This window comes from Equus asinus, chromosome 13, assembly GCF_041296235.1.
Source record: "Equus asinus isolate D_3611 breed Donkey chromosome 13, EquAss-T2T_v2, whole genome shotgun sequence".
Classification (NCBI taxonomy): domain Eukaryota; kingdom Metazoa; phylum Chordata; class Mammalia; order Perissodactyla; family Equidae; genus Equus; species Equus asinus.
In genome coordinates this window covers 40553044-40579390 of record NC_091802.1, presented here as the reverse complement: position 1 = coordinate 40579390, position 26347 = coordinate 40553044, and the positions used below count along the sequence as shown (strand labels likewise).

The 26347-nt window shown below is 39.7% G+C and overlaps 4 protein-coding genes across 4 annotated transcripts; all 4 read left to right on the top strand.

Annotated features, from left to right (window-relative positions):
• Positions 1-2990: 2990 nt before the first annotated feature.
• Positions 2991-3552, top strand: LOC106826498 (keratin-associated protein 3-1-like). The gene has a single exon (XM_014833864.3). It carries the CDS (start codon positions 3022-3024, stop codon positions 3319-3321), a length of 300 nt encoding a protein of 99 aa, XP_014689350.3. The 5' UTR covers positions 2991-3021; the 3' UTR covers positions 3322-3552.
• A 2348-nt stretch (positions 3553-5900) lies between these two features.
• Positions 5901-6651, top strand: LOC106826500 (keratin-associated protein 3-3). Its single transcript, XM_014833866.3, has one exon. The coding sequence runs from the start codon at positions 5974-5976 to the stop codon at positions 6268-6270; it is 297 nt and encodes a 98-aa protein (XP_014689352.1). The 5' UTR covers positions 5901-5973; the 3' UTR covers positions 6271-6651.
• A 5784-nt stretch (positions 6652-12435) lies between these two features.
• On the top strand, positions 12436-13180 carry LOC106826564 (keratin-associated protein 3-3). Its single transcript, XM_014833963.3, has one exon. The coding sequence runs from the start codon at positions 12507-12509 to the stop codon at positions 12801-12803; it is 297 nt and encodes a 98-aa protein (XP_014689449.1). The 5' UTR covers positions 12436-12506; the 3' UTR covers positions 12804-13180.
• A 5961-nt stretch (positions 13181-19141) lies between these two features.
• On the top strand, positions 19142-25106 carry KRT40 (keratin 40). The gene is made up of 7 exons (XM_014833949.3): positions 19142-19930; positions 20619-20701; positions 20960-21116; positions 22300-22461; positions 22541-22666; positions 23471-23691; positions 24212-25106. The coding sequence occupies exons 1-7, from the start codon at positions 19484-19486 to the stop codon at positions 24309-24311; spliced, it is 1296 nt and encodes a 431-aa protein (XP_014689435.3). The 5' UTR covers positions 19142-19483; the 3' UTR covers positions 24312-25106.
• The last annotated feature ends 1241 nt before the right edge of the window (positions 25107-26347 follow it).

The following is a 26347-nucleotide window of genomic DNA, read 5'->3' as shown; positions in this document are numbered from 1 at the left end:
GATGAAACAAGTCATCCTTTTTTTTAACTCACACTTTAAATACTGATTATCAAAGTCAACACAGGAAAAATATTGGCTGGATCTTTAACTTCGCATTGAAATGTAGACTGTTTGGCAATTCAAACATATTTTCAATTTTCCAGTGAATTTCGATAACCTAGTTCAAGGTAAAAACAAATTACCCTTAAAGTTAATAAGCCTTTAGCCGTGATAACAGAATGGAAAACCAAATCTTTTCATTTTTCTTTCAAGTTGTTCCTGACATCTTTCTTTCCACCTTCACTGACTGCAGCTTAATCTAGACCTTGACTACCACACCGCTGATCACAGACACAGTCTTCTAGCTGACCTTGAGTCAAGTATTCCGTGCTCCCCACCCCCCCAAACTATACCTCTGTCAGCTCGGGCTTCTGTCCCTCTATAAATATTGGTTAAATTGAACTGATCAAAACTCTAGGATCACTCAAGATTTTTGTTTTTCCTAAATCAAGGCTAAACTCTCCACTGTGGCTCTGAAGACTCTCAACAACCTGGTACAGTCATTTTCACCAAACCTTTCTTGCTACTAACCTTGGGGAAATGTTCATGCTCCAGCCCAGTCAGAGCACCGCTCCCAACACCAAGGTCAAAAGAGTGGTCTCTGCAACCAGACTGTCATACCCTATCACTTACGTGTTGTGTGTCATTGGTCATGTCATTTAACTTCTCTATGCCTCAAGTTCCTCAACTCTTACATAAGATAAAAAACAGTATTTACCCTATGAAATACCTGACTAGTACACCACAAATCTGCCCAGGTCATAAAAAACAAGGAAAGACTAAGAAACTGTCAAAGACAAGAGGAGACTAAGGAAACTTGACACCTAAACGTGATGTGGTACATCAGATTGGATCCTGGAAGAGAAAAAGGACACGAGTGGAAAAACTGGTGCTATCTGAATAAAGTCCAAAGATTAATTAATAGCAATGTACCAATGTTGGCTTCTTAGTTTTGACAAAGGCACAATGGTGTTATAAGATATTATCATTAAGGGGAACTGAGTGAGGGGTGTACAGGAACACTGTGCTATCTTTGCAAACTTTCCATAAATCTAAAATTATTCAAAACTAAAAAGCTAAATTAAAAAAGAAGTATGTACCTCTTAAAGCTGTAGTGGAGATTCAATTAGCCAAAACATGCCCAGCCCTTAGAACACTGTGTGCTGACTGTCAACCTCCAAGTCTACCTTTTCATCCTCTCTGCTGCTGAGGTGAGGCGCTGTTTTTCTACTGGATTCCACCAACAGAGGGCGCTGGAAGGAGACTGTAAGGCCTGAGGAAGAAAGAAGGGTCTTGCCCCAGCATCAGTCTCTTATCTGGCAGCAGCAGTAGGTTCTAGTCCTCAGCATCTGTCCACACTCTGAAAAACAGCATCATTGCACCTCCTCAGAAACACCAGCATCAGCAAGAGAGTGACTTGCGGCTCCCTCCCACAAAGGTCTGAACCCTGGCCCCCTGGGGCCTCTCCTGTGAGCTTCTGCGATAAGAGCACCAGCTGGGTGGTACCTGGGGTCTGAGCCCAGATCTGCAGGACCACTCTCCCAAGTCATAGTTTCAGTTAACCCCAACTTCCTCTCTTCCTTCCCAGCCCTAGCGCTGGTAGTTGCTTCTTGTGTTTGTTACCTCGGTTTTCCTTTTTCGCTTTTTCAGTTCTCCAATATCTATTTAACGAATTCCCTATCTTAAAATTCTCTCTGTTAAAATATCTTGTGTGAGGGTTGGTTTGTTTGCTTGTTTTCCTGACTAAATTTGCTATGGAAGCATTCCATAAATGCTGGTGACCATTATTTTCCAACCTTTTTTCCCTAAATATGTATTCCATGTGTTTCAGCTTCCAGACTTCACCCCATAATCCAGGATTGATACTAGGGACTGGGGAAACCAAGAAAAATAAGTCACAGGCCCTGCTTTCAAGGAGATTACATTCTAGTAAAGAGAATGAACAAGTATACAAAAAAATGCAGCAAAGTGTTATGGGTGGATATGAGGTGTAACAGAGGCAAAAGAGCATGGGGCCAATTCTTTTAGGGGCAGGGTTGAGAGTATGGGCAGATCAGTGTCATAGGAGAAATCATTGTTTTCCTTACCCAAAATGCACTTATCTCTTTTCTAAGCATTTCTGATCAAAACAGCTTAATCCAAAGCCCCCACGAAGGCTTCTTTGATCATTTCAGCCTTCTTTTGTTGCATCTCCTCTTGTGGAAATTCTCACAGTACCGAGAAGAGGAATTGCCATTTATTAGAGAACTCTATTGTGCCATACACAATGCTGAATAATTTACACAAGCAATTCTCATTTAATCTTTACTTAACTTTGTAACAACACTATGGTAGGCGATTATGATTTTCCCCAAATTTGGGAAATCACCCTTGATTCCTTTTTTTAAAAAAAGATTTTATTTTTTCTTTTTCTCCCAAAGCTCCCTGGTACAGAGCTATGTATATTTTAGTTGTGGGTCCTTCTAGTTGTGGCATGTGGGATGCCGCCTCAGCATGGCTTGATGAGCAGTGCCATGTCCGTGCCCAGGATTTGAACCGGCAAAACCCTGCGCCGCCGAAGCAGAGTTGCGAACTTAACCACTCAGCCACGGGGCCAGCCCCTCACCCTTGATTCTTAACACTCAGCAGTGATGACTTGTAAGAACAAACTCTGGTTGGTAAAGAAGAGGAAAGTCAGGGTAGATACTGATGTGTCTACCCATGATTAAGTGGAGAACCTACACTGACACCATTTTGAAACTGCAACAGGAAGCAAGTTTGAATGTAGCAACACAACCAAACAAAACTGAAGAAGAGCTCATCCTGTGGCTGATAAATAAGAAGTGAGTTATTTGTATGGGGTTATACAAACAACAACAAGGAAACATTCTGATGGATGGAAGCCATGTTCTCTGAGACAGGAGGATATAAAAGACCCACAGAGGACAACTTTGTAGAAGAAAATCTTCCTTTGCAACAAAAATCTACCTGATCACTGTCACTATGTCTTGCTGTGATTCTTGTCTCCAAGGATGCTGCACCATCCCCACTGGCCCTGCTGCCACCATCTGCTCCTCTAGGGTATGCTGTCAATGTGGAGTCTGCCTGCCGAGCACCTGCCCACACGAGATCAGCCTCCTTCAGCCCACCTGCTGTGATGCCTGCCCCCCACCCTGTTGCGTGCCTGACTCCTACGTGCCATCTTGTTGGCTGCTCAACAGCTGCCACCCTACTCCAAACCTGAGCCGGATCTCTGTCACAACTTGCGTCCAGCCCTGTGAGTGTGAAGCACCTTGCTGCTAGCTAAAGAGGTTTCAAAGAGCTTGCTCACCTTGCCCTGAGGGGCTGCAATAGTCTTTAAGGGCTGCTCAGCAAATGGCCTTTAATTAGACACCCTGGAAGAAAATGCTCTGGCCCTGTGCCTCCAGTTTTGCAGAAGTGTTCTTTCTATGTTCTAAACAACGATTTCAAACGAGAAGTGGAAAAAAATGCTATCATGGAACTCCTTATTTTAAGACTAAATAAACAGCACTGCTCCGCAAACCATGTACTGTCTCGACGCTTAATTCTATAATTACCCAACGACTCTTGACACACGCAAGCGTCATGAACCTGTAAATATGTCCAGCAGAATTACACTTTCTGATGACATCAACACAAATCTCATAGCCAAAAAGAGGCCTCACAACTTAGAGAAAATAAAATATATTAATGTAATATAATGGATAATAAAATATATTAAGCTCTAAGCTTGGAATCATTTTAAGTTACGAGGTCAGCCCCTACTTTTAATTTTAATTTTTTCCCTGCTTCTTTAAGTAACTCACATACGTTCTTAAAGAGGCTGAGAAGCTGGCAGTTGGAGATCAGCACACTCATAGAAGGGACCCCAAAGACTGAGGGGAGCCATATTTTTTCATTGTCTCATTTAGGTGAAGCTTTGAATGTAAAACTGTTTTGACACCCCTAAAGCACTTCACAAAGGAAATTAATCACTCTGCTAATGTAAAGGGTTATTATTATTATAAGGGACTATTCTGAAAATAAATACATACTTTTTTCCATTCTAATCTGTAATTTAATCCAATTCAATAAACATTTATCAAGTACTTACTATGCTCCACGTGTTGTCCTGGGTGCTTGACAGAGACAAAGACTAAGACATGATTCTCACTTTCAAGGAGTTGGCATTGGAGTGAGGAAGACAAATACAAATGATAAACTATGATATATAGCGGAATGAAATGAGGTCCAAATTAAAAGATACACAGTACACTCTGTGAGAGCAGAGAAAAGAATGAAAACATCTAGAGGAGCGATCTAAAGTTTCTTTATGAAGGACAGAGTTAAGCTGATGCTTGAGGGATGAGTAGGGTTTGAGAAGTAGAGAATTGAGGACAAAAGAGCATGATCATGGTCACCGTGACATGGACAACGTGATCATGGTCACCAATGTGTAAGGTACCGAGGAGATGCCGACCTTCATTTTTACTTGATGCACATTAGGATAAATATCAATATTTAAACAAAAACCATACCAACTGCACTAACAAGTTCTTCTTCTTGTACACTGCGTGAGGCTTACTCATCGATGACATTTACGATTTTCCACTGATTTGTTTGAGCAGTGCGTTCTTCTCCTTTAAAAGGCCAAATTGGTTTTGTAGCAATGTCTCCTCAGAAACAGCCCACCAAAGAATCTGTACTTTGTGTTTATTCAACAACCATGTGTCCTCCAACAGATTATGCAATTTAGATTCTACTATCTGAATAGTTTTATGCTGATCGTGACAAAGTATGCTAATGTTGGAACCATAGAATATTACCACTCTCCAATTATTTGGCCCAACTTTCTCATCTGCCAACCTCCAGTAAGGCAACAAGGTCAACTGAGGTGAAGAATGTTGTATCAGGCATTCCTCAAAGGAGTTTACAACCTGATTGAAGATCCAAGATATGAAAACAAACAAAGATGCAAAGTGGAGGGTAAGTCAGCAAAAAAAAGTGATTTCTATGAATGCCATAGTTCTAAATCACGTTGGATCCCTGTCTAGAACCAACTGTTATTTTGTGAATCTTATGATTTCTCCTTTGAGTTCCTGTTTTACCTTATTTTAAAGTAAATATATCATTCGTGTGAAAATGAAAGAAAATTGAGGTGATTTTCTTTTAATGGTGCATTTAACAAAAGACACCAACTGGGTGGAGATTTCCTTCCAGTGAATTTACACTTTGACTCGCCACAAGATTGGCGTAACTGTGAGAAACAAAGTTTCTCAACAAACAAACTCATAGAGTAATAAAACCTTTGGAAACTCACAATACATTTATTTAAAATAATGACAAGAGTTTTCATCTTATTTTAGTCTGGCCACCTTGCTTGCACAATAGAGCCTGAATTATATCATCAATAAATAAGGCAAATATGCCTGAGATGCACGTAGTCACATACAACATTCATCTATAAGTAGTCATGTCCTTGTTGACTTTATTGAGTAGAAAATGATCCAATTAATCATTTGAGTTGCGTGTTCAGAAATTAGTAATTAAAAATCACGTTATGCATATTATTTTAAATTAAGAGGAAAAAAACAAGGATAAGAATTTAGCTTCTGAAACTATAGCTGAATCGTCGCTTGGACTGATTATCCATACTTTGTGAAAGGTTCATTCCAGGACCTTGTAAAGATAAAGTCATCTTATGACATGTCAATGAGTCAAAAACATGGTTACTTTAATAAGGGCAGGAGCTCTAATGAACAAGTAAATACCAAACTGGTTAGAGAATCTTAGTGAAAAAGGGTGCCATAAACAAAAATGAAAGGAAGCCTTCTGGTTGGACCAACATCCAATGGGGAGAGTATATAAGAGCCCCAAAGCAAGAGGAGACATTTGCATCTCAGAAACCTCATCTTTCCTTCCAAGAAACCAAAAGCAAACCAGATTCCCACTGCCATGGTTTGCTGTGCTCCCCGCTGCTGCAGTGTCCCCACCGGCCCCGCCACCACCATCTGCTCCTCTGACAGATGCTGCCGGTGTGGAGTCTGCCTGCCCAGCACCTGCCCACACACCGTTTGGTTACTGGAGCCAACCTGCTGTGACAACTGTCCCCCACCTTGCCACATTCCTCAGCCCTGTGTGCCCACCTGCTTCCTGCTCAACTCCTCCCAGCCCACCCCAGGCCTGGAGACCCTCAACCTCACAACCTTCACCCAGCCCAGCTGCGAGCCCTGCATCCCAAGATGCTGCTGACCGATGGCTGCTTTGTTCACTGCCTGACCATGAAGAACCCAGAAGCTGTCTATTCAGGATTCACTTGCCTCAGCAGTTCATCTGATATTGAGACAGCCCAGAGGTTCCAGATATGGAAAACCTAGCTTTCATTCTAATGGAAAGAAAATCAAGAAATTTTTTATGGTTATTTGGCTGAATAACCATTTGGTTCATTTGGGCAAGTGAATGTCATCTATTATCAAACTACTATTGTAATCTATAAGACCTTAGACTATATTTTCTTGGTCATATTTCTTCTTGGATCCCATTTCTTGTATTGGGCATTTTCATAGAGAAAAAAATTTCTTGATGAGTTTTCCAATAAACTTTGTTTCTCTGGCAAGATGTGTTCTTTGTTTATGTTAGAGGTTTTGGTATATTTTTTTCATTTAAAAAAAGGTAAAGATAAGACGACGTTTTTTAATTTTTCAAAAAAGAATCTACTAGGGTCCGGTCCCATGGCTGAGTGGTTAAGCTTCCACATACTCCATTTTGTTCGCAGGTTCAGATCCCGGGCACGGACTGCTCCACTCACCAGTCATGTTGTGGAGGGGTCCAACATACAAAAAATAGAGAAGGATTGGCATGGATATTGGCTCAGGGCCAATCTTCCTCAAGCAAAAAAAGAGGATGATTTGCAGTGGATGTTAGTTAGAGGCAGGTCTTCCTCAGCAAAAAAAAAGAATCTATTAGAGGAATGAGTGGAACTAGCTTACTAACATGGTTTGCTAACTTTAAGTTGGTTATCTTTTATGCTCACCTTCTCTTCTCCTCTTCGTCAGACAAATACAATTTTGGGGTAAGCCAACATTTATTTACCTACACTTTGCTAGGTAAATCCATGCGTTAACTCTTGTAATCCTTAAAACAGCCCTAATCGATAAGAAAAATGAAGCTTTAACAGTTATTCAACATTCTCAAAGTCATAAAGTTAGTTGCTAAGAAAACCAGAATTCAGCTCCTTGTACGTCTGACTTTAAAGCTCACTTCTTTCTACCACATCACAGAGCCTCCAATGCTAATAGAGCCAGAAGCTTAATGAACACAGTTATGACATTAACTTAAAATGTGCAAGAGAAATGAAAAATGTAAAACTCTTTAACAAAATTATCACATCCAATTGTAAAAGAGAAGGATATATTGGTTCATAGATTAAAAGTGGCAAGTATTCAATTCTAAGGTCAGGATCGTTTAGTGTGTCTACCAATTTTGGCTTCATCTTCCCTTAGAGAGATGTTACAGTGGTCAACTGCAGCAGCAGGACAGTGGGGATATATCTCTCCTGGCCACCAGGTCGGCACGGAAGTTCTACCCCAGCAATCACTAGAATGCCAATACTTTTCAGGTGATAGGCTGGGAACTAGAGCTAAAACTCTGATTAAACATGATTTAATCTATTACTTCATTTCACCAACCTACTTAATTTTACCTTGAGTGGATTATCCTTTTCCCAACCTTAGAAAGATGATGCATATGTATTATATATGTAATGTGTACATCTATCCAATACATATATACAAATACAGTACATTTATGTGTATAATATAAATATAAAGACACAATGCCTTTAAATGACCTGTTTTTAAATGTCCTCAGTATGTCTGTCAGTCTCTCCACCCAGGGGTTTCTCAGGGGATCCCACAGGCTTATTAGTAGCTCAACGTTGAATGAACAGAACTTGGAAGCCATGGGGTAGATGGGACACGACCTAGGATAGTGTCAACAGGGGATGTAGTCCATTTATTATTCACTTGGTCAATATTTCTTTTTTTTTTCTTTTTTTTTTTATTAATGTTATGATAGATTACAACCATGTGAGATTTCAGTTGTACATTTTTGTTAGTCATGTTGTGGGTACACCACTTCCCCCTCCGTACCCTCCCCCCACCCCCCCTTTTCCCTGGTAACCACCGATCAGATCTCCTTCTCAATATACTAATTTCCACCTATGAGTGGAGTCATATAGAGTTCGTCTTTCTCTGACTGACTTATTTCGCTTAACATAATTTGGCCAATATTTCTTGAGTGCTTCCTCTGTGCCAGGCTCCATATCCATGCGAGGAGTATAAATACTAAAAAAAAAAAAGTTATTACCTGAAGTGCCCTCAAGTTTCTCTCAAATCTGGTGAAGGAGACAGACAAGTTATTATAATCACAATACATGTGTTCTCTCTATATTGTATGAATATAATTATAATGCCATGTGATTTCTGCTGAGACTGAGATGTGAGCAGCATGCCAGGGAAGCACACAGAAAGAGTAACTAAAACCTGGACTTGCTGACTCAGTGTCAGGGTGAGGGATGGTTCTGGAAAGCCTCCGAGCTACCCAGGCTAAGCAGTAAAAGATGATGAGGGGGCCAGCCCCGTGGCATAGTGGTTAAGTTCGGCGTACTCCCCTCCAGCAGCCCGGGTTCATGGGTCAGATCCTGGGCATGGACTTACTCCACCCACCAGCCATGCTGTGGAGGTATCCCACATCTAAAGTGGAGGAAAATTGGCACAGATCTTAGCTTGGGACTAATCTTCTTCAAGCAGAAAGAGAGGAAGATTGGCAAAAGATGTTAGCTCAGGGTCAATCTTCCTCAGCAAAAAAATAAAAAATAAAATAAAAGATCATGAGGCAGAAGAGGTGTGGAGTGGTTGTTCCAGACAGAAGAGCAGCTTACTAACTCAGGGATGCACTGAAGATGGGAGAGGATGAGGAGTGGAGGAGAGAAATGCAAAGACACTGAGGTGGAGCTCCCCAGGCAAAGGGGTTTAGACTGAAACCCCGAAGCACTGAGAGATTTGACACAGGAGACTAACAACCATATTTTACTTCTAACTATTTCTTTTTATTATCAATCTTTAATTTGTCTTCATTGTCATAGCTACCCCCGCTAACCATAGAAAAATATAATTAAAACTGGCAAGTTCTTGGACGTGTGTGTGTGTGTGTATAGATTTTCATCACTTGGAAAATTTACCATCTAACCAAGAATTATCATGTTTTTCCTGCATTTGCTTAAAGGAAAAAGGTACCCTTTGTTTCTAAAAAAAAAAAATATGTTTAGTATCTCCGACACATATTTTAAACTCCCATTTTAGATGACATAAAAGGTAACTCAATCCCAATAGGTCATAAATTTTGTTTTTAACAAGTCAGTCACCAGGCCATCTAAGGCAAATTATCTCACCTCACTACCCTAATTTATAAACAAAATAGTGTTATTCCCAAGTCTCTTAGACCATTGGAGAGAATAAGTTTTAATAAAGTACTGCAAGCTTTTTCAATAAAAGAGATGAGTTTATTATCATAAACTTGTTATTTTACAACTGGTTCTAATCTGTAAACTTAAGTCTTATTTATAATTATGGAAACATTCTATATGGAACAGTAACAATTCCTTTATCCTTAGAAGATTGACTCAAAGTAACATTGCATTCTAAACAAGAAATTGTATCTTTCTTTCCATAAAATTCTAATTTGTGAGAGTCTGCAAGCCCCTTTGTAATGTTTTTCTTAAAATGTCGAAATAATCTCCTTCTGCTTATTGTTTTTTTGCTCTTAGAACTCAGTCTTTTTCCTTCTTATCATAACATATAATAATAGTAATTTATACTAATATAGTATGTGTGTGATAAACCTTCCACCAGCCTCTAAGTTCCGGGAGGGAAAGGATGGTGTTTATTTTGTTCACTGCTGTATATCCAACATTTATCCCGGTGCCTGACACGTAGTAACCGCTCAATAAATGTAATAAATGTCTACTGAATTATTTTAAAAATACCGACAATATTAATCAGTCCTAAGTAAAAGTAAAAATTTGGCAGGTATTCACTCAAAGATAAATCTGTTTGGAGTCCAGGAACGCCAGCAGAGATCACAAATGCTTTCTTCCAAGGAGAGCCACAGAGAACTTTTTTAGAATGTGAAAATTATTAATTTCTGTGCTAGCCGTTTCCTCAGAATGTATGTGTAAAGTTTTAGATAAATGTTTGCTCTTTCCTATAAGGTCGCTCTTTTACTTATTTCCAGCCATTTTTTTCTCCTGTGGACTATATTTCTTTCCCCTTTCCCTTACTTTGAGTTTGATCTGCAACTTACATGGATAATGATAATAATTTATCGTTGTGTAGCACTTTGTGGCTATCTATGGACTTTCACCCATTTTATCTCACGGGAGCCTCACAATCATCTTCTGAGTGGAAGAACGTAGATATTATTACCCTTGTTTTGCAGAGGAGAAAGATAAGGCTCCAAAGAGTGAATTATTTGCCATAACAAGGCAGGTAACTCACAAGCAGGACTGGAACCAGTAAAGAGCTCTTCTGACTCCGAATGTGGGCCTCTCGATTCTGCACCCCCTCCTAAAAACCACACAGACATGCCCACCATCACGCTCTCATACACAGGCCTACTTAAAGGAGGAGATGGGAAGAAAATGAGAAGAACTGGGGCTTGAAGGATGAGTGAGTCAAAGTTGAGTAGAAATTGTTTGGGGCGCGGGACGATCCTGGAGAGGAGTGCACTCTGCGCTCCCTCTCACGTACTGAATGAGGCCTGAAGCCCACATGGTGCACGGGAACCGGGGTCCGGATCTTTCCTGTAAGGTCACATTTGATTTGGGGAGAAAATGCAGTACACTGAAAACAAACCAAAAAAGCAGTGAATGAATCAAACGTGGACAGATTACTCTAGCTTTGGCCCATAACTTCACTTTCCACTGGTAGCAATTTCATTTGAATTTTAGTAGTGTGGTCTTAAAGTATTCTTCTACTTAGTGTGTAGACATAAGCTAAAAATTCAATTTTCCCACACTGAGCCATGAAGGAAAGAAAGCAAGTCAGTCCTATAAACGGCCAATGCACGTATGAAAGAATGTTTTGACCTAACTAGTTATAAAAAATACAAATACAACAATAATGAAATTTCATTTTTCATCCAGCAAATTGGCAAACACTTTTAAAATAAAATATCCATCAAAAGTATAAGGAAATAGGAATTCTCAAACACAGCTAGTGGGAATACATAATTAGAAAAAAATAGGTAAACAGAACCGTGCTAGAGGGCTATACGGCAACGAATCTCAAGGGCATTAAAATGCTGTTAATCAAAACTTTCTCCAATAATTCTACCCAATAATTATTTCTGTTTCTGAAATAACCAGAAGTGTGCGTAAAGAATTATATACACAGTTGTTCTCCGTTGCCACAATTATCATAAAGTTGAAAAAAACCTAAATGATTAATAACGTGAAATTTTTACGTAACTTAGAAGTAGAACTATATGATGAGTGCTAGGAAACATTAAAACTAACATTATCAAACATACTTAAGATTACAAGATATTGAAAATATATACATTCAAACAAAAAAGCAAGTTATAGAACAGTAGGTACAATATGATTCCAGTAATGTAATAAAATGATAAACAAATGTATAGAAAAATGACTAAAGGGATATATGTAAATATTAATAGAGAACTTCTCTTGATGATTATGGATGAGTTGTTTTCTTCACACTTTCCTTTATTATCCAAATTTCTTTAATGAATATGTAATGTTTTATAGTAAGAAATAGAATAATAAGTGTTTCTTTAGAATTCTGCCTATATTTCTCAATAGCATATTTCTCCATGTTAATGTAAGTTTGATCCTCATAAATCCAAAGCTAAACTAATATATTATATATCAATTATATCTCGATGAAAAAGAAATTAATTTTTTAAAGTCCCAAAGCTAAAAGAGTTACTAAAATTAAGCTCAACTCTTTAAAACAAGAATGCTTCATCAGACCAATTGATAACAGATAAAAGTAAAGAGAATAAAAATCGACCAGTACTAGAGAAAAGATGTACATACTATGGGTGTATTGTCATGCATTATTCCCCAGCAGGATTGGTGTTGGAATTATAATAGCAGAAGCCTTTGGTGATAAGTCATAAAGCTTGTGTTCCAGTGACAAATAGCAAGAGTAATCAGTTCCGATTTAGCAAGGAACTCAAATAAATGTTAATTAGGAGAATAGAGACTCTTTGTAAGCATCTCAATGTCAAACCAATCAAAGGATAATGGGTACACTAATGTAAACAAGAACCAGGAAAGAAGCCTTCTGGTTGGGCCGACACCCACTGGGGAGAGTATATAAGATCCCCAGAGCAAGGGGAGGCATTCACACCTCAGAAGCCTCTGTCTTAGAACCAAACCAATAAAAACACAGATTCCCACCGCCATGGTTTGCTGTGCTCCCCGCTGCTGCAGTGTCCCCACCGGCCCCGCCACCACCATCTGCTCCTCTGACAGATGCTGCCGGTGTGGAGTCTGCCTGCCCAGCACCTGCCCACACACCGTTTGGTTACTGGAGCCAACCTGCTGTGACAACTGTCCCCCACCTTGCCACATTCCTCAGCCCTGTGTGCCCACCTGCTTCCTGCTCAACTCCTCCCAGCCCACCCCAGGCCTGGAGACCCTCAACCTCACAACCTTCACCCAGCCCAGCTGTGAGCCCTGCATCCCAAGATGCTGCTGACCGACGGCTGCTTTGCTCAGTGCCTGACATTGAAAGAATCAACCCAGAAGCCTTGGTGTTCACCTGTCTCAGCACCTGCAACTAAGTGATTCTGCTTTTGAAATTGGGAAAAGGATGACACTATCATTGACAACCCCCTAGAAAAAGAAACCAAGAGAATTTCAATGGTCACGTAGCAGAAATCAGCAATCAAAGGCAATTTGAGCAGGTGGATGCCTATCGGCTTTCCAAAGTTGTTCAATTCCTTCATATTAAAGTGTATCTTTCTGTGGGTGCTTTGGGAATTCTGTTTTCAGTCTTGGGTTCTATCTTTCTGGAAATTGAGGAGCCTCTTCATGATCATCCTAATAAATTTTATGTCTCTGGCATAGCACAAATGTCTACAATTACTTGTGTTTGTTTCTCTTAATTCATTAAATGTATTTCTTAACTCCAAAAGTCAGCATTTTAGGAAAAACTGAGAATATCTGCAAAACTGAAAATGGTGGCAGTTCAGACAGATATTTCTTGCTTTTATTTTTCTTACTGGTTTAAGAAAACTAAATGGCCTTGCATAGAAGATGATCCAGTGTGTCAGCATACTTGAAAGTAGACTTTCACTGACTAGTCTTCCTAAAAAATGGTTTAAGGTAGGTTGGGAAATACTGAACATGATCCAAAGACAAAATATGACATAATATATCAACTAATCCAGGTGACCTTATCTATTTATGCAAAAAGTTAATAACATAATAATGTCATTATTTATTCAATAAACATTTATTAAACACTTACTATGTGCTTTGTATTTTATTGTCCTTGCTCAAAATGAGCTGACTGTCTGGCAGGTGAGGCAGACACATACGCAATGCCCATTCATTCCTTCATATAATTGACAATTATTTATTGAATGCTAGGCATTGCATTATAATAAAAAATACAAGTGCTCTACCAGTAGCATTAGTAAAGTGCTGTGGTACTATAAAATTAAGAACAATTAAGAAATTAAGATTGCTGTCACACTGATAAAGAGAAGAAAGACATACTCAGAGACAAATTGACTGGAACTGGTGGTCAAAGGGCTGTACGAGAGAAGACGGTGTCACAAAAAGACTAGGGAGTGGGGTTCTGTCACTAATCGAGCACAGGAGGAGAGAATTAAAAAGGGAAATACAGTGTTCTGCTCTAGACGTGTCAAGTTTGAGGCACAAGTGGCATATCTAGATGAAGTTTAGGCAGCTGGAATTTGCACAACAGTGTTCTAGAAAGGAAGAAGATGTATGAGGGAAGGTGCAGAAGTCTGTGTAAAAGTTCTTATCGAGTACTTGCCGAGGGCTGGGTTGCACACACGCAGGGTGAAATCCCAGGAGGCTAGAAGAAATTGGCTGCTGGGGGATACAGAGCTGAATGGAGATACCAGAAGTCATTCTATACCAACAGACATCAATGTTCCAGCCCATCCAGAGTGGACAAAGCTCTCTGAGTACCTCATGCATTGAACCGATGTTCCAGAAGAACACACCAAATGAACAAGGATCACAACCCTAAATAAAGAACACACCAAATTACACCTGTCCCAGAAAAGTCTAAAACCAAGGCTGAGAGGATCAAGAGGATATTCCAGTGATTTAAGTTCCTGTCAGAACAAAACTCAACCCTCAAAACTCTACAACATAATCATGACTTCCTAAAATAGATCATCCAGAATGATCAGCATACAATTAAAAATTGCCAGATGTGTGAAGAAGCAGGAAAACGTCACCTATAATTAAGAGAAAAAGCAGCCAATAAAAACAGGTCCATAGATACATAGATGTTAGAATTAGCAGACAAAGATTTAAAAATAGTTATTATAAATATCTTCAGGGATTTAAAGAAAAAGATGAACAAGATGTGAAAGGAAAAGTGTGGACAAGATGAAGAATCTCACCAGAAAGTGAGATTTTAAATTTTTATTTAATAAATTGATAATAAATTAAATTTAAATTTAAATTATTTAAGTTGAGTAAGAGAGAAGCAAATGAAACTCCTAGAACCAAAGAGCATAATCTGAAACAAAGAATTCAATAGATGGCCTTAATAGCAGGGTGGAAACTGCCAATTAGGGGTGAAGTCAATGAATTAAGACAGCTCAAAATAATCTTAAGATTGATCAAAATTATCAAAACTCAACATAGAGAGGAAAAAAAATTAAACTTTTTTAATTTAACTGTTTTTGTTTAAACAGAACCCGAGCAGCTTGTGGCACAGTATCATGTGGTTCAACATACATGAAATCGGAGTTCTGGAATGAAAGAAGAAAGTGGGGCAGAGAAACTGGGGGCTGCGGGGGAAGGCTGAAATTTTTCCAAGTTTAGTGATATATTTTATTAACCTACAAATTCAAGAATCTCAACAAACTCCAAGCAGGATAAACACAGCCTAAACACACACATACACGTCCCACCTAGATATACTATAGCTGCTAAATAGCAAAGATCACTGGAGTATCTTGAAAGAAGTTAGAGGGAAAAATACACATTAAACAGAAGGGAGCAAAGAGAAACAGGCTGTCTGACTACTATTCAGATAAAATGGAGGTCAGAGGACAATCAAACCTCATTTCCAAGGTCTTAAAAGAAAAAAAAAGTATTAACCCAGAATTCTGTAGTTTGCAAAACACAATGTTCAAAACTGGTGGAAAAATGGAAACATTTCTAGATAAATAAAACTGATAAAAAGTGTCATCTGAAAGCCTACACTATGAGAAACACTGAAGGAAGTCCTTTTGGATTAAAAGAGTAAATTATAGCAGATGAAATCTCAGACCTACAGGGAGCTTTAAAGAACACTGGGAAAGGTAAGTGCAGAGGGACAGTACAGAAAGTATCGTCAAGTGGCATTTACTTTCTCCTGGATAAACAGCCCGTGAAAATAGGCAAAAGACTTGAATAGTTGCTTCACAAAAGAAGATACCCAAATGGCCGATAAAAGCATGAAAAGTTGTTCAACATCATTAGTCCTTAGAGAAATGTAAATTAATCTGTGAGATAACACTTTACACTGACCAAAAATGTCTATAATTGAAATGTCTGACAGCATCAAATGTTGGTGAAGATACAGAAGAACGAAATCTCTTACACATTATTGGTAAGAGTATAAAATAGTATAATCATTTTGGAAAAAAGTCTGGTAGTTTCTTATAAAAAGAAACAAATAACTACTCTATGACTCAACCATTCTACTCCTAGATATTTACCCAAGAGAAATGAAAATATATATCCCAAAAATATTTGTATAAGAATGGCTATAGAAGTTTTGTTCATAATAGCCTCAAACAAGAAATGACCCAAATGTTCTTCCAAGGGAGAATGCACAAATAAATTGTAGCATATTCATACAGTGTGATGAAAATAGTAATAGATGTTCATGGATTGAGGTATATGGGGAAACCATTCTGGTTTAAACCTGATTTGGCCTATAGTTGTTTTTCCCGGAGCAGCCTGACTTATGGCCTGTCAAACATGCATTGTACATCTGCTTTAAACATTAGACACTATCCCGATGCAAAGGATGCACTCTTTGAAGAGAGGGATGAACACCTCCCTTCCTCTGATGTCAGTACCAGTACTCTTTTGAAGATAAGTTTTTCTTCCCAGAAAACAGAGTCAGGTCGATCTGCTGTCTACCTGTGAAACTGCAGCAAAATACCTCCTCACGACTTTGAGAAAGAAATCTATCCCTGTCATGTTTGATGCACGTTTTTTGTTCTGAAATTTTCTATAATCATGCTGCAAACCACACTTCTCCAGAACGCTTTCTCCCCTTGTGGAGACCACCTTCTCGGCTCAGGTAAAATTCACCTTATCTCTCCTATCTACTGAGTGGTTAATGGTTATCTGCATTGACAAATGAAATACTCCTCAGCAATTAAAGAAGAAAGAACAAACTGCTGGTGCGAGTGGCAACATGGATGAATTAAAAACTATGATTTTGAGTGAAAGAAACCAGACTCAAAAATGTGCACACTGTGTGATTTGCTAATGAAGTTCACAAATAGAGAGTACCAATCTATAGTGATAGGAATCAGCACAGTGTTTACCTTTGGGAGGTGGGGATTGGTGAAAATGGGCACGAGGGAACATTCTGGTGTCATGGAAATGTTAGGTATCTTGACTGGGGTGATGGTTACATAGGTATATGCATTTGTCAAAACTGTGTTTCACTAGGGGCTGGCCCCGTGGCCGAGTGGTTAAGTTCGCGCGCTCCGCTGCAGGCGGCCCAGTGTTTCGTTGGTTCGAATCCTGGGCGCGGACATGGCACTGCTCATCAAACCACGCTGAGGCAGCGTCCCACATGCCACAACTAGAAGGACCCCAACGAAGAATATACAACTATGTACCAGGGGGCTTTGGGGAGAAAAAGGAAAAAATAAAATCTTTAAAAACAAAAAAACAAAAAAACAAAAAAAAACCTGTGTTGCACTATATGTAAGTTTTATCTCAAGAAAAAATTGGAGGAACAAAAACAATATGTATTTGACAATTATGGAGTCATTGAGGACCAAGATTCATCAACTGGAGATCTTACACTAGCATCACAATTTACTGTTTATAAAGTGAAAGATATTCATATTGTTTATTTCTTGACTACGATATACAGTACAAGTGACAAGTAGTATTTTTCCCACTTTACAGTGAGGACTAAAGCCCAAAGGGGCTGCATGACTAGATGAAGACAATACAGCTAGCACGCAACAGCACTGGAACTAGAATATAAATATTACGTCCACTAGGACAGTGTTCTTTGTCCTCCACCAATTTTCCCTGTCCTTGAGTGTTAAATTCTTTTCATAAGGAATCATGTGTCAAAACAATCTGTATTAAGCCCAGTGATTACACTTTTAGCAAACATTTATTAAGGGCCTATTATATTGTGTCCTAAGTGCTGAGGGTAAGAAGACAAATAAGATACATCTGTCTTAAAGGAGACATCGTCCAAAATAAAGGCATAAACATAAAAATTTTAAACAATGTGACAATGTGCTATAGTAGAGGTGTGCGCAAAATGCTATGGAAAGAGCCTCCATCTCGACGTGAGGCGGTTGGGCGCCATGTCACAAGTCTTGACATGTGGGTTCACCCAGGAAAAGATGGTAGAAGAGCCTTAGGCCGAGGAAACAGCACCGACAGAGGCTGAAGGATGAGAAAGTATTAGGAAATCAGCCTAGAAAGGTAAATTGGCACCAGATTAAGGAAGATCATATTTGCCAAGCCAGGAAGTTTGGACTTCGTAAGTGGAGAGTGGCAAAAAAAGATTCCTATTTTACAAAAACGATTCTGGCAGCAGTAAGTGGATGTTCTGAGGTAAGGGCATATTACGAAATCAAACAACCATGACTGAAGCCAAGCAAAGTGAAATAGGTTATGCTTAACAATGGAGATGAAATTCACGAGAAAATCCAAAGACGCTACATGTCAAATCCGTAGCCATTCTGTCCTGCACCAGGGATTTCACCTGACGGAACTGCTGGTCTGGAACCCTCATCATAGAGTTTTATTCCCCAGTTCCAATATTTTAAATTTTCATGACATTTGGGTCTTCAAAAATAAATAAGAGAGGGGCCGGCCTGGTGGCATAGTGGTTAAGTTCACATGCTCCCCTTCAGCAGACCAGGGTTTATGGGTTTGGATCCTGGGCACGGACCTACACACCGCTCATCAAGCCATGCTGTGGCGGCATTCCACATACAAAATAGAGGAAGATGGGCACAGATGTTAGCTCAGTGACAATCTTCCTCAAGCAAAAAGAGGATTGGCAACAGATGTTAGCTCAGGACCAATCTTCCTCACCAAAAATAAATAAATAAGAGAAAACAGATTCCCTATCTCAGAATAAAAGCCTTCTGTAGCTTCCTTGCCCCTGCTCTGAAGTGTAATGAATGAGGGTTCAGTTTCCCGTGAGGCACAGGAAATGTGGGAAAGGCAAGTTTCAGGAAATCAAAGATCGTAACTCCAGGTCTTGATAACCAATTTATACTTTGGCCTGGAGTGCACAAATTATGCCCATCAGTTATGTAAAGTGACTTTTCAATTTGCACACAGGCAGATCTGGTTCAAACACACACACATACGCTTTAAACCCAGTACACACTTCACTCCTCCACCATGTGAGCACAGCAAGACCACAAAAAGCATTGCAAAGATTGCTAAACACACGGAACATTTTTATGGTGGTGGCACAAACAGATAAATGGCATTTAATGAGTTGCAACATTAATTTTAAAAGGAGACAATAAACAATTTTCAATGAACAGGATCAAAATCTGTGGAAATACTGTTTTCCATATTCATAATCATTTGTATCTATAATTTCTGATTGGCCAAATTTTCTTTCTTTCTTTTTTCTGACAAAAAGATGATGCTTCCTATGAAGATTTTCTGAAGCAAGCATTTTATCCTCCTAGCACATGGAAATGGTGTCCTTATTTAGTAACCTGAAGTTATGCTTCTTTTATGAGGCATAAAACTCTTTCTCAGCAAATAAACAGCACTAATGAATGTTGATATGAAAACTGGCACCAAACAGTGATAAAGAAAACATCCGGTGCATTCTGTAAATACCCATTTGGGGGCTATATAAAAGTCTCAGGAGGGAAGCAGACCTCTGGAGTCAGGCAATCAGAGTTTTGTAACTAGTCTTCGCTCTTCACATCTAATAGAATGACTTCTGATGGCTCCCCCACAGGCTGCCCTTCTGAGTCCTGTGCCAGGGCTTCTGATTGTGCAATTGCTTCCAGCTGCTCGCTGGAAACCACTTGTCTCCCCAACGCCTGTGCTGCATCCAGATTCCAGACCCCTAGCTTCCTGTCCCGGTCTCACTTGCCAGCCGGTTGCATCACGCCATGCCACTTTGCTGGGAGTTGTAATATTCCGTGCTTGGTGGGGAACTGTGCTTGGTGTGAGGATGGGGTGTTCAACAGCAATGAGAAGGAGACCATGCAGTTCCTGAATGACAGACTCGCCAACTACCTGGAGAAGGTGCGCGGCCTGGAGGAGATGAATGCAGAGCTGGAATGCAGGATCCGAGAGCAATGTGAAGAGGATGTCCCGTTGGTGTGCCCTGATTATCAGCGTTATTTTGACACGATTGAAGATCTCCAACAAAAGGTCTGGTGCCTCATTGCCCTGACTCCCCAGCTTCCCAATCTGTGATTTGCTTTATCTTTTTACGGGAAGAGGCCGTTCTACGGAAGAAGCCAGGGAAAGGGACTTCCCAGAGCGGATGTGATGTAGAGGGAAGGGCACTGGACTACGCGTCAGGAAATATCAGCACTAGCCCCAGTGCCGCCGCTACCTGAGTGACCATAATAAACTCGCTCACCTCTAAACTTTACCTTATCATGCAGAGCATGAGGAAAACCTGTTATATCTAAAATTATTTCTGTATGTAACACTGTACATCTATATTATTTTTAGTATAAGATATTGAAATGTCATTTTTTAATCATCTAATTTCACCTAATAATAATTTTCTTTTCTTACTGATGAATTTTTAATATCATGGCTGGGGATATGGTCATAATACAAACTACTTATGGAGAAAACTTTAACCGAGTTCAACCATCAAGGAACATGGCAAATGTTTTGGGTCATTAAAAAACTAAAGCTTCTTATTTCTCTATTTCGTATATACATTGGCACTGTTTTTTTAATAAAGTGACATAGTTAATAAGAAAAGTAAGCTGAAACTTATACTGTCTTATAAAGGCTTTTGAAAGATAAATAATGCATAGGTGTTACATGAATAGGTATTTAGGTTTCTTTCAAAGAACTATTTTTTAAACTTACTTTCCAGATCTTGTGCACAAAGGCAGAGAATTCTAGACTTGCTGTACAGCTTGACAACTGCAAACTGGCCACCGATGACTTTAGGTCCAAGTAAGTTTAATTCAAATTTGAAAATAATTTATGGTTGCCTCTCTCTCTCTCTCTCTCACACACACACACAGACACACACAGTACAAATATATTTTTAAGCTAAGAATGCTCACAAAGCTCGAATTTATCATTATTTGGGATGTAAGAGAAATTATAGCACCTGACTTCCTTGAGTCCACGCGTCATTTATCAGCATGCCCCAGCACTTTTCAGTGTCTAGCAAAGGAAGCATTGGCTATATCTCTTTTTCTATGAAAGGTACGAGTCCGAACTGTCTCTTCGCCAGCTGGTAGAGACTGACATCAGCGGCCTGCACGGGATCCTGGGTGAGCTGAACTTGTGCAAAGCTGACCTGGAGGCACATGTGGAGTCTCTAAAGGACGATCTCCTTTGCCTTAAGAAAAACCACGAACAGGTGAGGAAAGCGGCAAAACACCTGAAGAGCTCTAAGAGCGACAAAGTTAGACTGATAGATCTCATGTTGTGTGTATAAATCGAACTTGTGTAGATGTTGCTTAAGCTGAAACAAAATTACTCAGGGCACTACTACTATTCAGCCTGATCATTCCCACGTGTCTCTGAATGTACGTGTGAAACGACCCCTGGCCAGTACAGGTGAAGAGACCAAAGCCTTCACCTGCCAATGCTTTTGTGGGTTATCTTTCCTTGACAGCTTTATGTCACCCCTGACTCTAATCCATAAGGTATGAAAATCAGGCTGATAAACATAGAGTATGAGGGTCATTTCAAAAAAGGGGATAAATACCCTCAAGGTCCATCCCTGTTGTCAAAAATGGCAAGATTTCGTCTTTTTATGGTCAAGTAATACTCCGTTGTAGATATATACCACATCTTCTTTATCCACTCTTCCATTGTTGGGCACTTAGGTTGTTTCCAAGTCTTTTGTATGTGGAAGATAAATAAACAAACACACAGATAGCTAGAACAGACTGGTGGTTACCAGAGGAGAAGGTGGCAGGGGGAGAGTGAAAGGGGTATAGGGGCACATGTGTGTGGAGACAGATGGCAACTAGACTTTGGTGGTGAACACGAAGCTGTCTATACAGAACTCAAAACATAATGACGTACCCCTGAAATAATTTATGCAATGTTGTAAACCAATGTGACCTCAATTTTGAAAAGGGGGAAGATAAAGACATGCAATTTTTAGACCAATATTTTTAAATATTTTGCATATCTAAACTTTATAAAATCATAAAAAGTGAAACTTACGATTATCTCATGTTGATGAAGCTAAAAGATGAAAAGCTAAATGATCTAACAAAGTATATTTTCCCTTTGAACATTCGTTAATGGTAACAGCTAACATTAATTGAGATCTTACTATAAAAGTACCAAGGACTTGTATAAGTGCTTTATATGTATGTTAACTCGAATCTCACAACAGCTCTCTGGAAAAGGTACAATTATTACACTCATTTCACAGATGAAGAAACTGAATGGTGAAAAAAGATTGAACCTAAGCCATCTAAATTAAATCCACTATCCAAAACACAGAAGTAAGATGCCACTGAGATGTCAAAGTGAATTTTTTCCCCGCCACTCTGTGACACTCTTTACTCCATTTCCACTTTCAGGAAGTCAACTTGCTTCGTGAACAGCTTGGTGACCGACTCAGTGTGGAGCTAGACACTGCCCCCACCATCGACCTTAACAGTGTCCTGGATGAGATGCGCTGTCAGTATGAGACGGTGCTGGCCAACAACCGAAGAGAGGCAGAAGAGTGGTTTGCTGTCCAGGTCAGCACCTGGGGCAACACAATGACGGGCTTCCAGACTTCTGCCGTATTCGGGTTCTTTAACCATACCTGTGTTTCAGACGGAGGAGCTGAGTCAGCAGCAACTGTCCAGTGCGGAGCAGCTGCAGGGCTGCCAGACGGAGATCCTGGAACTGAAACGCACAGCCAACGCTCTGGAAATTGAGCTCCAAGCACAACAAAGCCTGGTATGTAAGGGAAAGACAGCTCCGTGTTGTCACTGAAGAATCGGGCCCGGAGATTCTATCCCCTCTTCCATAACCCAAAGGAGAGACCCACAGTTCATGTGGCAGAGGGTCTGAATTTCCAATTTGCAAGGATTTCCTCTCCTTGCCTTTCCCAAGCACTGGTCTTTACCCAGCAGAAGCAGAAATGACAGGTCAGCAGCTTGTACTATCCCAGTAGGAGCATTCACCTTGTGAGAGGCACAATGCCAATTGAAGCCTCACAGTAAACTTATGGAGTAATTCCCTTTATTAATCCCATTACACAGATAAGTAAAACTGAGATTCAGATTAAGTAACAGGGGGTCACGCAATTGTTAAGAGGCAAAAGTGGAAGCTCAATCCAGGTGCTTCAATCCCAGAGCTTCTTCTCTTAACCACACTATGCGGCTCCTCCCTGCCAGGAGCCCAGACTCAACATTTCCTCTCAAATGCTGCTGATCCTCTTTAAGCTACACAACTATGCTACACGTTGTGGTGGTCACAGTGGTGGTAGGAATAACTAACACTTATAAAACCCTTAAAATTTTTCTAGGCACTATTCCAAGTGTTTTGTACCTATTAACTCACTTAATCCTCACAACTATCCTATGAAATAGGTACTTTGCATTCCCCATTTTTTTATAGAATAAAACTGAGGCTCAGAGAAGCTAAGTGATTTTCCCAAAGTCACACAGCTAGAAAAGGATAGAACGAGGATTTGAAACAGGCAATCTGGACCCAGAGACTGTGCTACACAGTCCTTTTTATACTCTTTTCCTTCTGCAGACAGAATCTCTGGAATGCACTGTGGCAGAAACCGAGGCCCAGTACCGCTCCCAGCTGGCCCAGATGCAGTGCCTGATCGATAATGTGGAGAACCAGCTGGCTGAGATCCGCTGCGACCTGGAGCGGCAGAACCAGGAATATGAGGTGCTGCTGGACACGAAGGCCCGGCTGGAGGGTGAGATCAACACGTACCGGGGTCTCCTGGAGAGCGAGGACAGCAGGTAAGTTCCACACAATTCCTCTGAAAATCTCCCCAAGTCTCAAAGAGGCTCATGTAGGAGAATCTTCTTTCCCTAAGATCTGGCCAGGGTCAAACTTCCCTAACATGTTAAAGGATCTTCTTAAAAGAGTGATGAAAAGTGGCTGAGGCTAATCACATGACGATAGGAATGTTCAAAAACATTCTACAGTTCTAAAGAGGAGGAAATATCATCTATAACATTTCACAATGGAGTCGCCCTTTGCTCCCATCTTCCAATCAAGGGAAATCAGGAACATGCATAAGGTGGCATTTGCAAAGGGAAGAAAACACATAAAATTTTATTCAACTACCACTGCTATGGTGAACATGAAGTGACAATGCTAGGTCCAGGGATGAAATAGGCTTAAGTCAAATGTTATTCTGCAAACAATGTTCTTCGGAACATAATTTGCAGGGCAAACTTTAGCATGATTTTTTCTGAGTTGACGTTTTATCCAGCTTCCCCTTGTTAAGCTTAGTTCAAAATGGATTTTCTGCAGGCTTTCCTGTAACCCGTGTCCTACAACGAGCATGCCGAGAAACACTTGTGAGCCTTGCTCTGCGTATGTAATTTGCACAGTTGAAAATTGCTGTTCGTGAGTGCTAAACACCCGGAATGGTGGACGGAGGAATTGAATCCAGCAGCGTCCTGGAAAGGCGATGGGGCTTCACTCAGAGACATCCTAACTTGAAACTCAAGTCAAGAAGGCTTCCATTTCCTAAAATTGTCCTCTAAGCATCCTCGGTACATTTCCACTTTATCATTTCCTCTCCTGCCTGCTTATTTGGAATATTCTAGGAGTCTATAAAGCTTTCTTGCTAACCTCCAAATAAAATGTGTTTCATTCCTTTAGCATGGCAAATATAGCTTGTGACTTATTACTGTTGATATAATAACCATTTGATGCCGAGGCAGTTGTCTAAACCTATGCCAATAGTTTGATTTTGCATAAACTCAAGCTGAAAATATTTTTTAACTCCTCAAATACAAATAAGTTGACTAATCTATGCAAAACATCATATATTATGGAAGATAGTTGTATGTATCTTTCTGAGAGGAAATTTAGGAATAAAAAACAATAAATTGTATTTTATTTTTAAGCATAAAAGTACTAGATTCTGGGAGCCGGCCTCATGGTGGAGTGGTTAAGTTCGCAAGCTTTGATGTGGCGGCCCAGGGTTTTGCCGGTTCGAATCCTGGGCGCAGACATGGCACTACTCATCCAGCCATGATGAGGTGGTATCCCACATGCCACAATTAGAGGACCCACAACTAAGAATATACAACTATGTACCGGGGGGCTTTGGGGAGAAAAAGGAAAAAAATAAAATTTTTAAACAAAAGTACTAGATTCCTTTTTTAAAAAATTTGGCACATGAAAGGGGAAAAAAAAATCAGTCATAATTCTATGCCCCAAACATCCATTGTCAGTATTTTGGGAACTTCCAGTTTTCTTTCCTATAATAGGTTTTTCCATATACTGGAAATCATAGTTACGTAGGCATATAGTTGTAGTACCTTTTTTTTTCCACTGTCATCTAAGCGTTTTCAATTCTAATAAACATATAAGATTGTCTTGTGGCCACTATTTCAGTGGCTGCATAAAATACAATAAGGGACATTGGTCTGTTATTGGACATTTAGGATATAAGAAGAATTATTCTCACACACTGAAAAAGCAAAGTAGAGAACTTCTACTTCCAGAAAGATGAAGTAGATGTACATTTCCCCATTCCTCTTCCTAAGTATAACTAAAAGCCCTGGAAGTTACATATAAAACAAATATAAACAGACTCTGAAAGGTGGAAGAAGACGCCAAACAGACTAGAGTCCTTGACATCCAAGGAGCAACACCACGGTAAGTGCCCTGGGTTTTCTTTCTGCCTCATTTATCCCGCCTTGGGAGCTGGAGAAACCAACAACCCAGAAAAACCAGAAGGTGCAAACAGAAAAAAAGAAAGCTCCAAGAAAAGGAGTAAAGGGAGGTAAGTTTTCTTTACTTCACTTGAAGCGATACAATGTCAACACAGTAAACCATAAGTTATGTCTGTATAATGTAATACCTAGAGTGACTATTTAAAAAGGTATGCAAAGAAACACACAAAAATTATAAATAAATCAAAATGGAAGTCTAAAACATATTCAAGGAACCCAAAGGAAGGAGAGAAAAGAAAACGGAGAAATATAAAAACAGAGGGAGCCAACAGAAAGCAAAAACCAAAATGCAGACTTAAGCTCCGTATATCAGTAATCACAGCAAATTGAAATGGCCTAAATACACCAATTAAAGGATCAAGATTGGCAGAGTGGATAAAAAAGCATGACCCAATGACATGCTTCCTACAACAAGCTCACTGCAAATATAAACACGTAGGTGAGTTGAAAGTAAAGGGATTGGAAAAAAAAATAAATGACTGCTCATAGCAGCTTTATTTGTAATAGCCAAAAACAACAAAAATGTTCTCAAGATCTCAAGGCCATTATGATGAATAAAAAAATGCGCTCTCAAAGTGTCATATACTCTATGACTCTATTTATACGACATTCTTGAAGTGACAAAATTAGAGAGATGGAAAACAAATTAGGCGCAGCATGAAGGAGATTTTTTGGTGGCTGAACAGCTGCACATCTTGAT

Coding starts and splice junctions, on each gene's coding strand:
- LOC106826500 (XM_014833866.3), top strand. CDS start 5,974: ATGGTTTGCTGTGCTCCCCGCTGCTGCAGTGTCCCCACCGGCCCCGCC.
- LOC106826498 (XM_014833864.3), top strand. CDS start 3,022: ATGTCTTGCTGTGATTCTTGTCTCCAAGGATGCTGCACCATCCCCACT.
- LOC106826564 (XM_014833963.3), top strand. CDS start 12,507: ATGGTTTGCTGTGCTCCCCGCTGCTGCAGTGTCCCCACCGGCCCCGCC.
- KRT40 (XM_014833949.3), top strand. CDS start 19,484: ATGACTTCTGATGGCTCCCCCACAGGCTGCCCTTCTGAGTCCTGTGCC. Junction 19,931..20,618: donor TTGAAGATCTCCAACAAAAG/GTCTGGTGCCTC, acceptor CTTACTTTCCAG/ATCTTGTGCACAAAGGCAGA. Junction 23,692..24,211: donor CTGGAGAGCGAGGACAGCAG/GTAAGTTCCACA, acceptor GATTTTCTGCAG/GCTTTCCTGTAACCCGTGTC.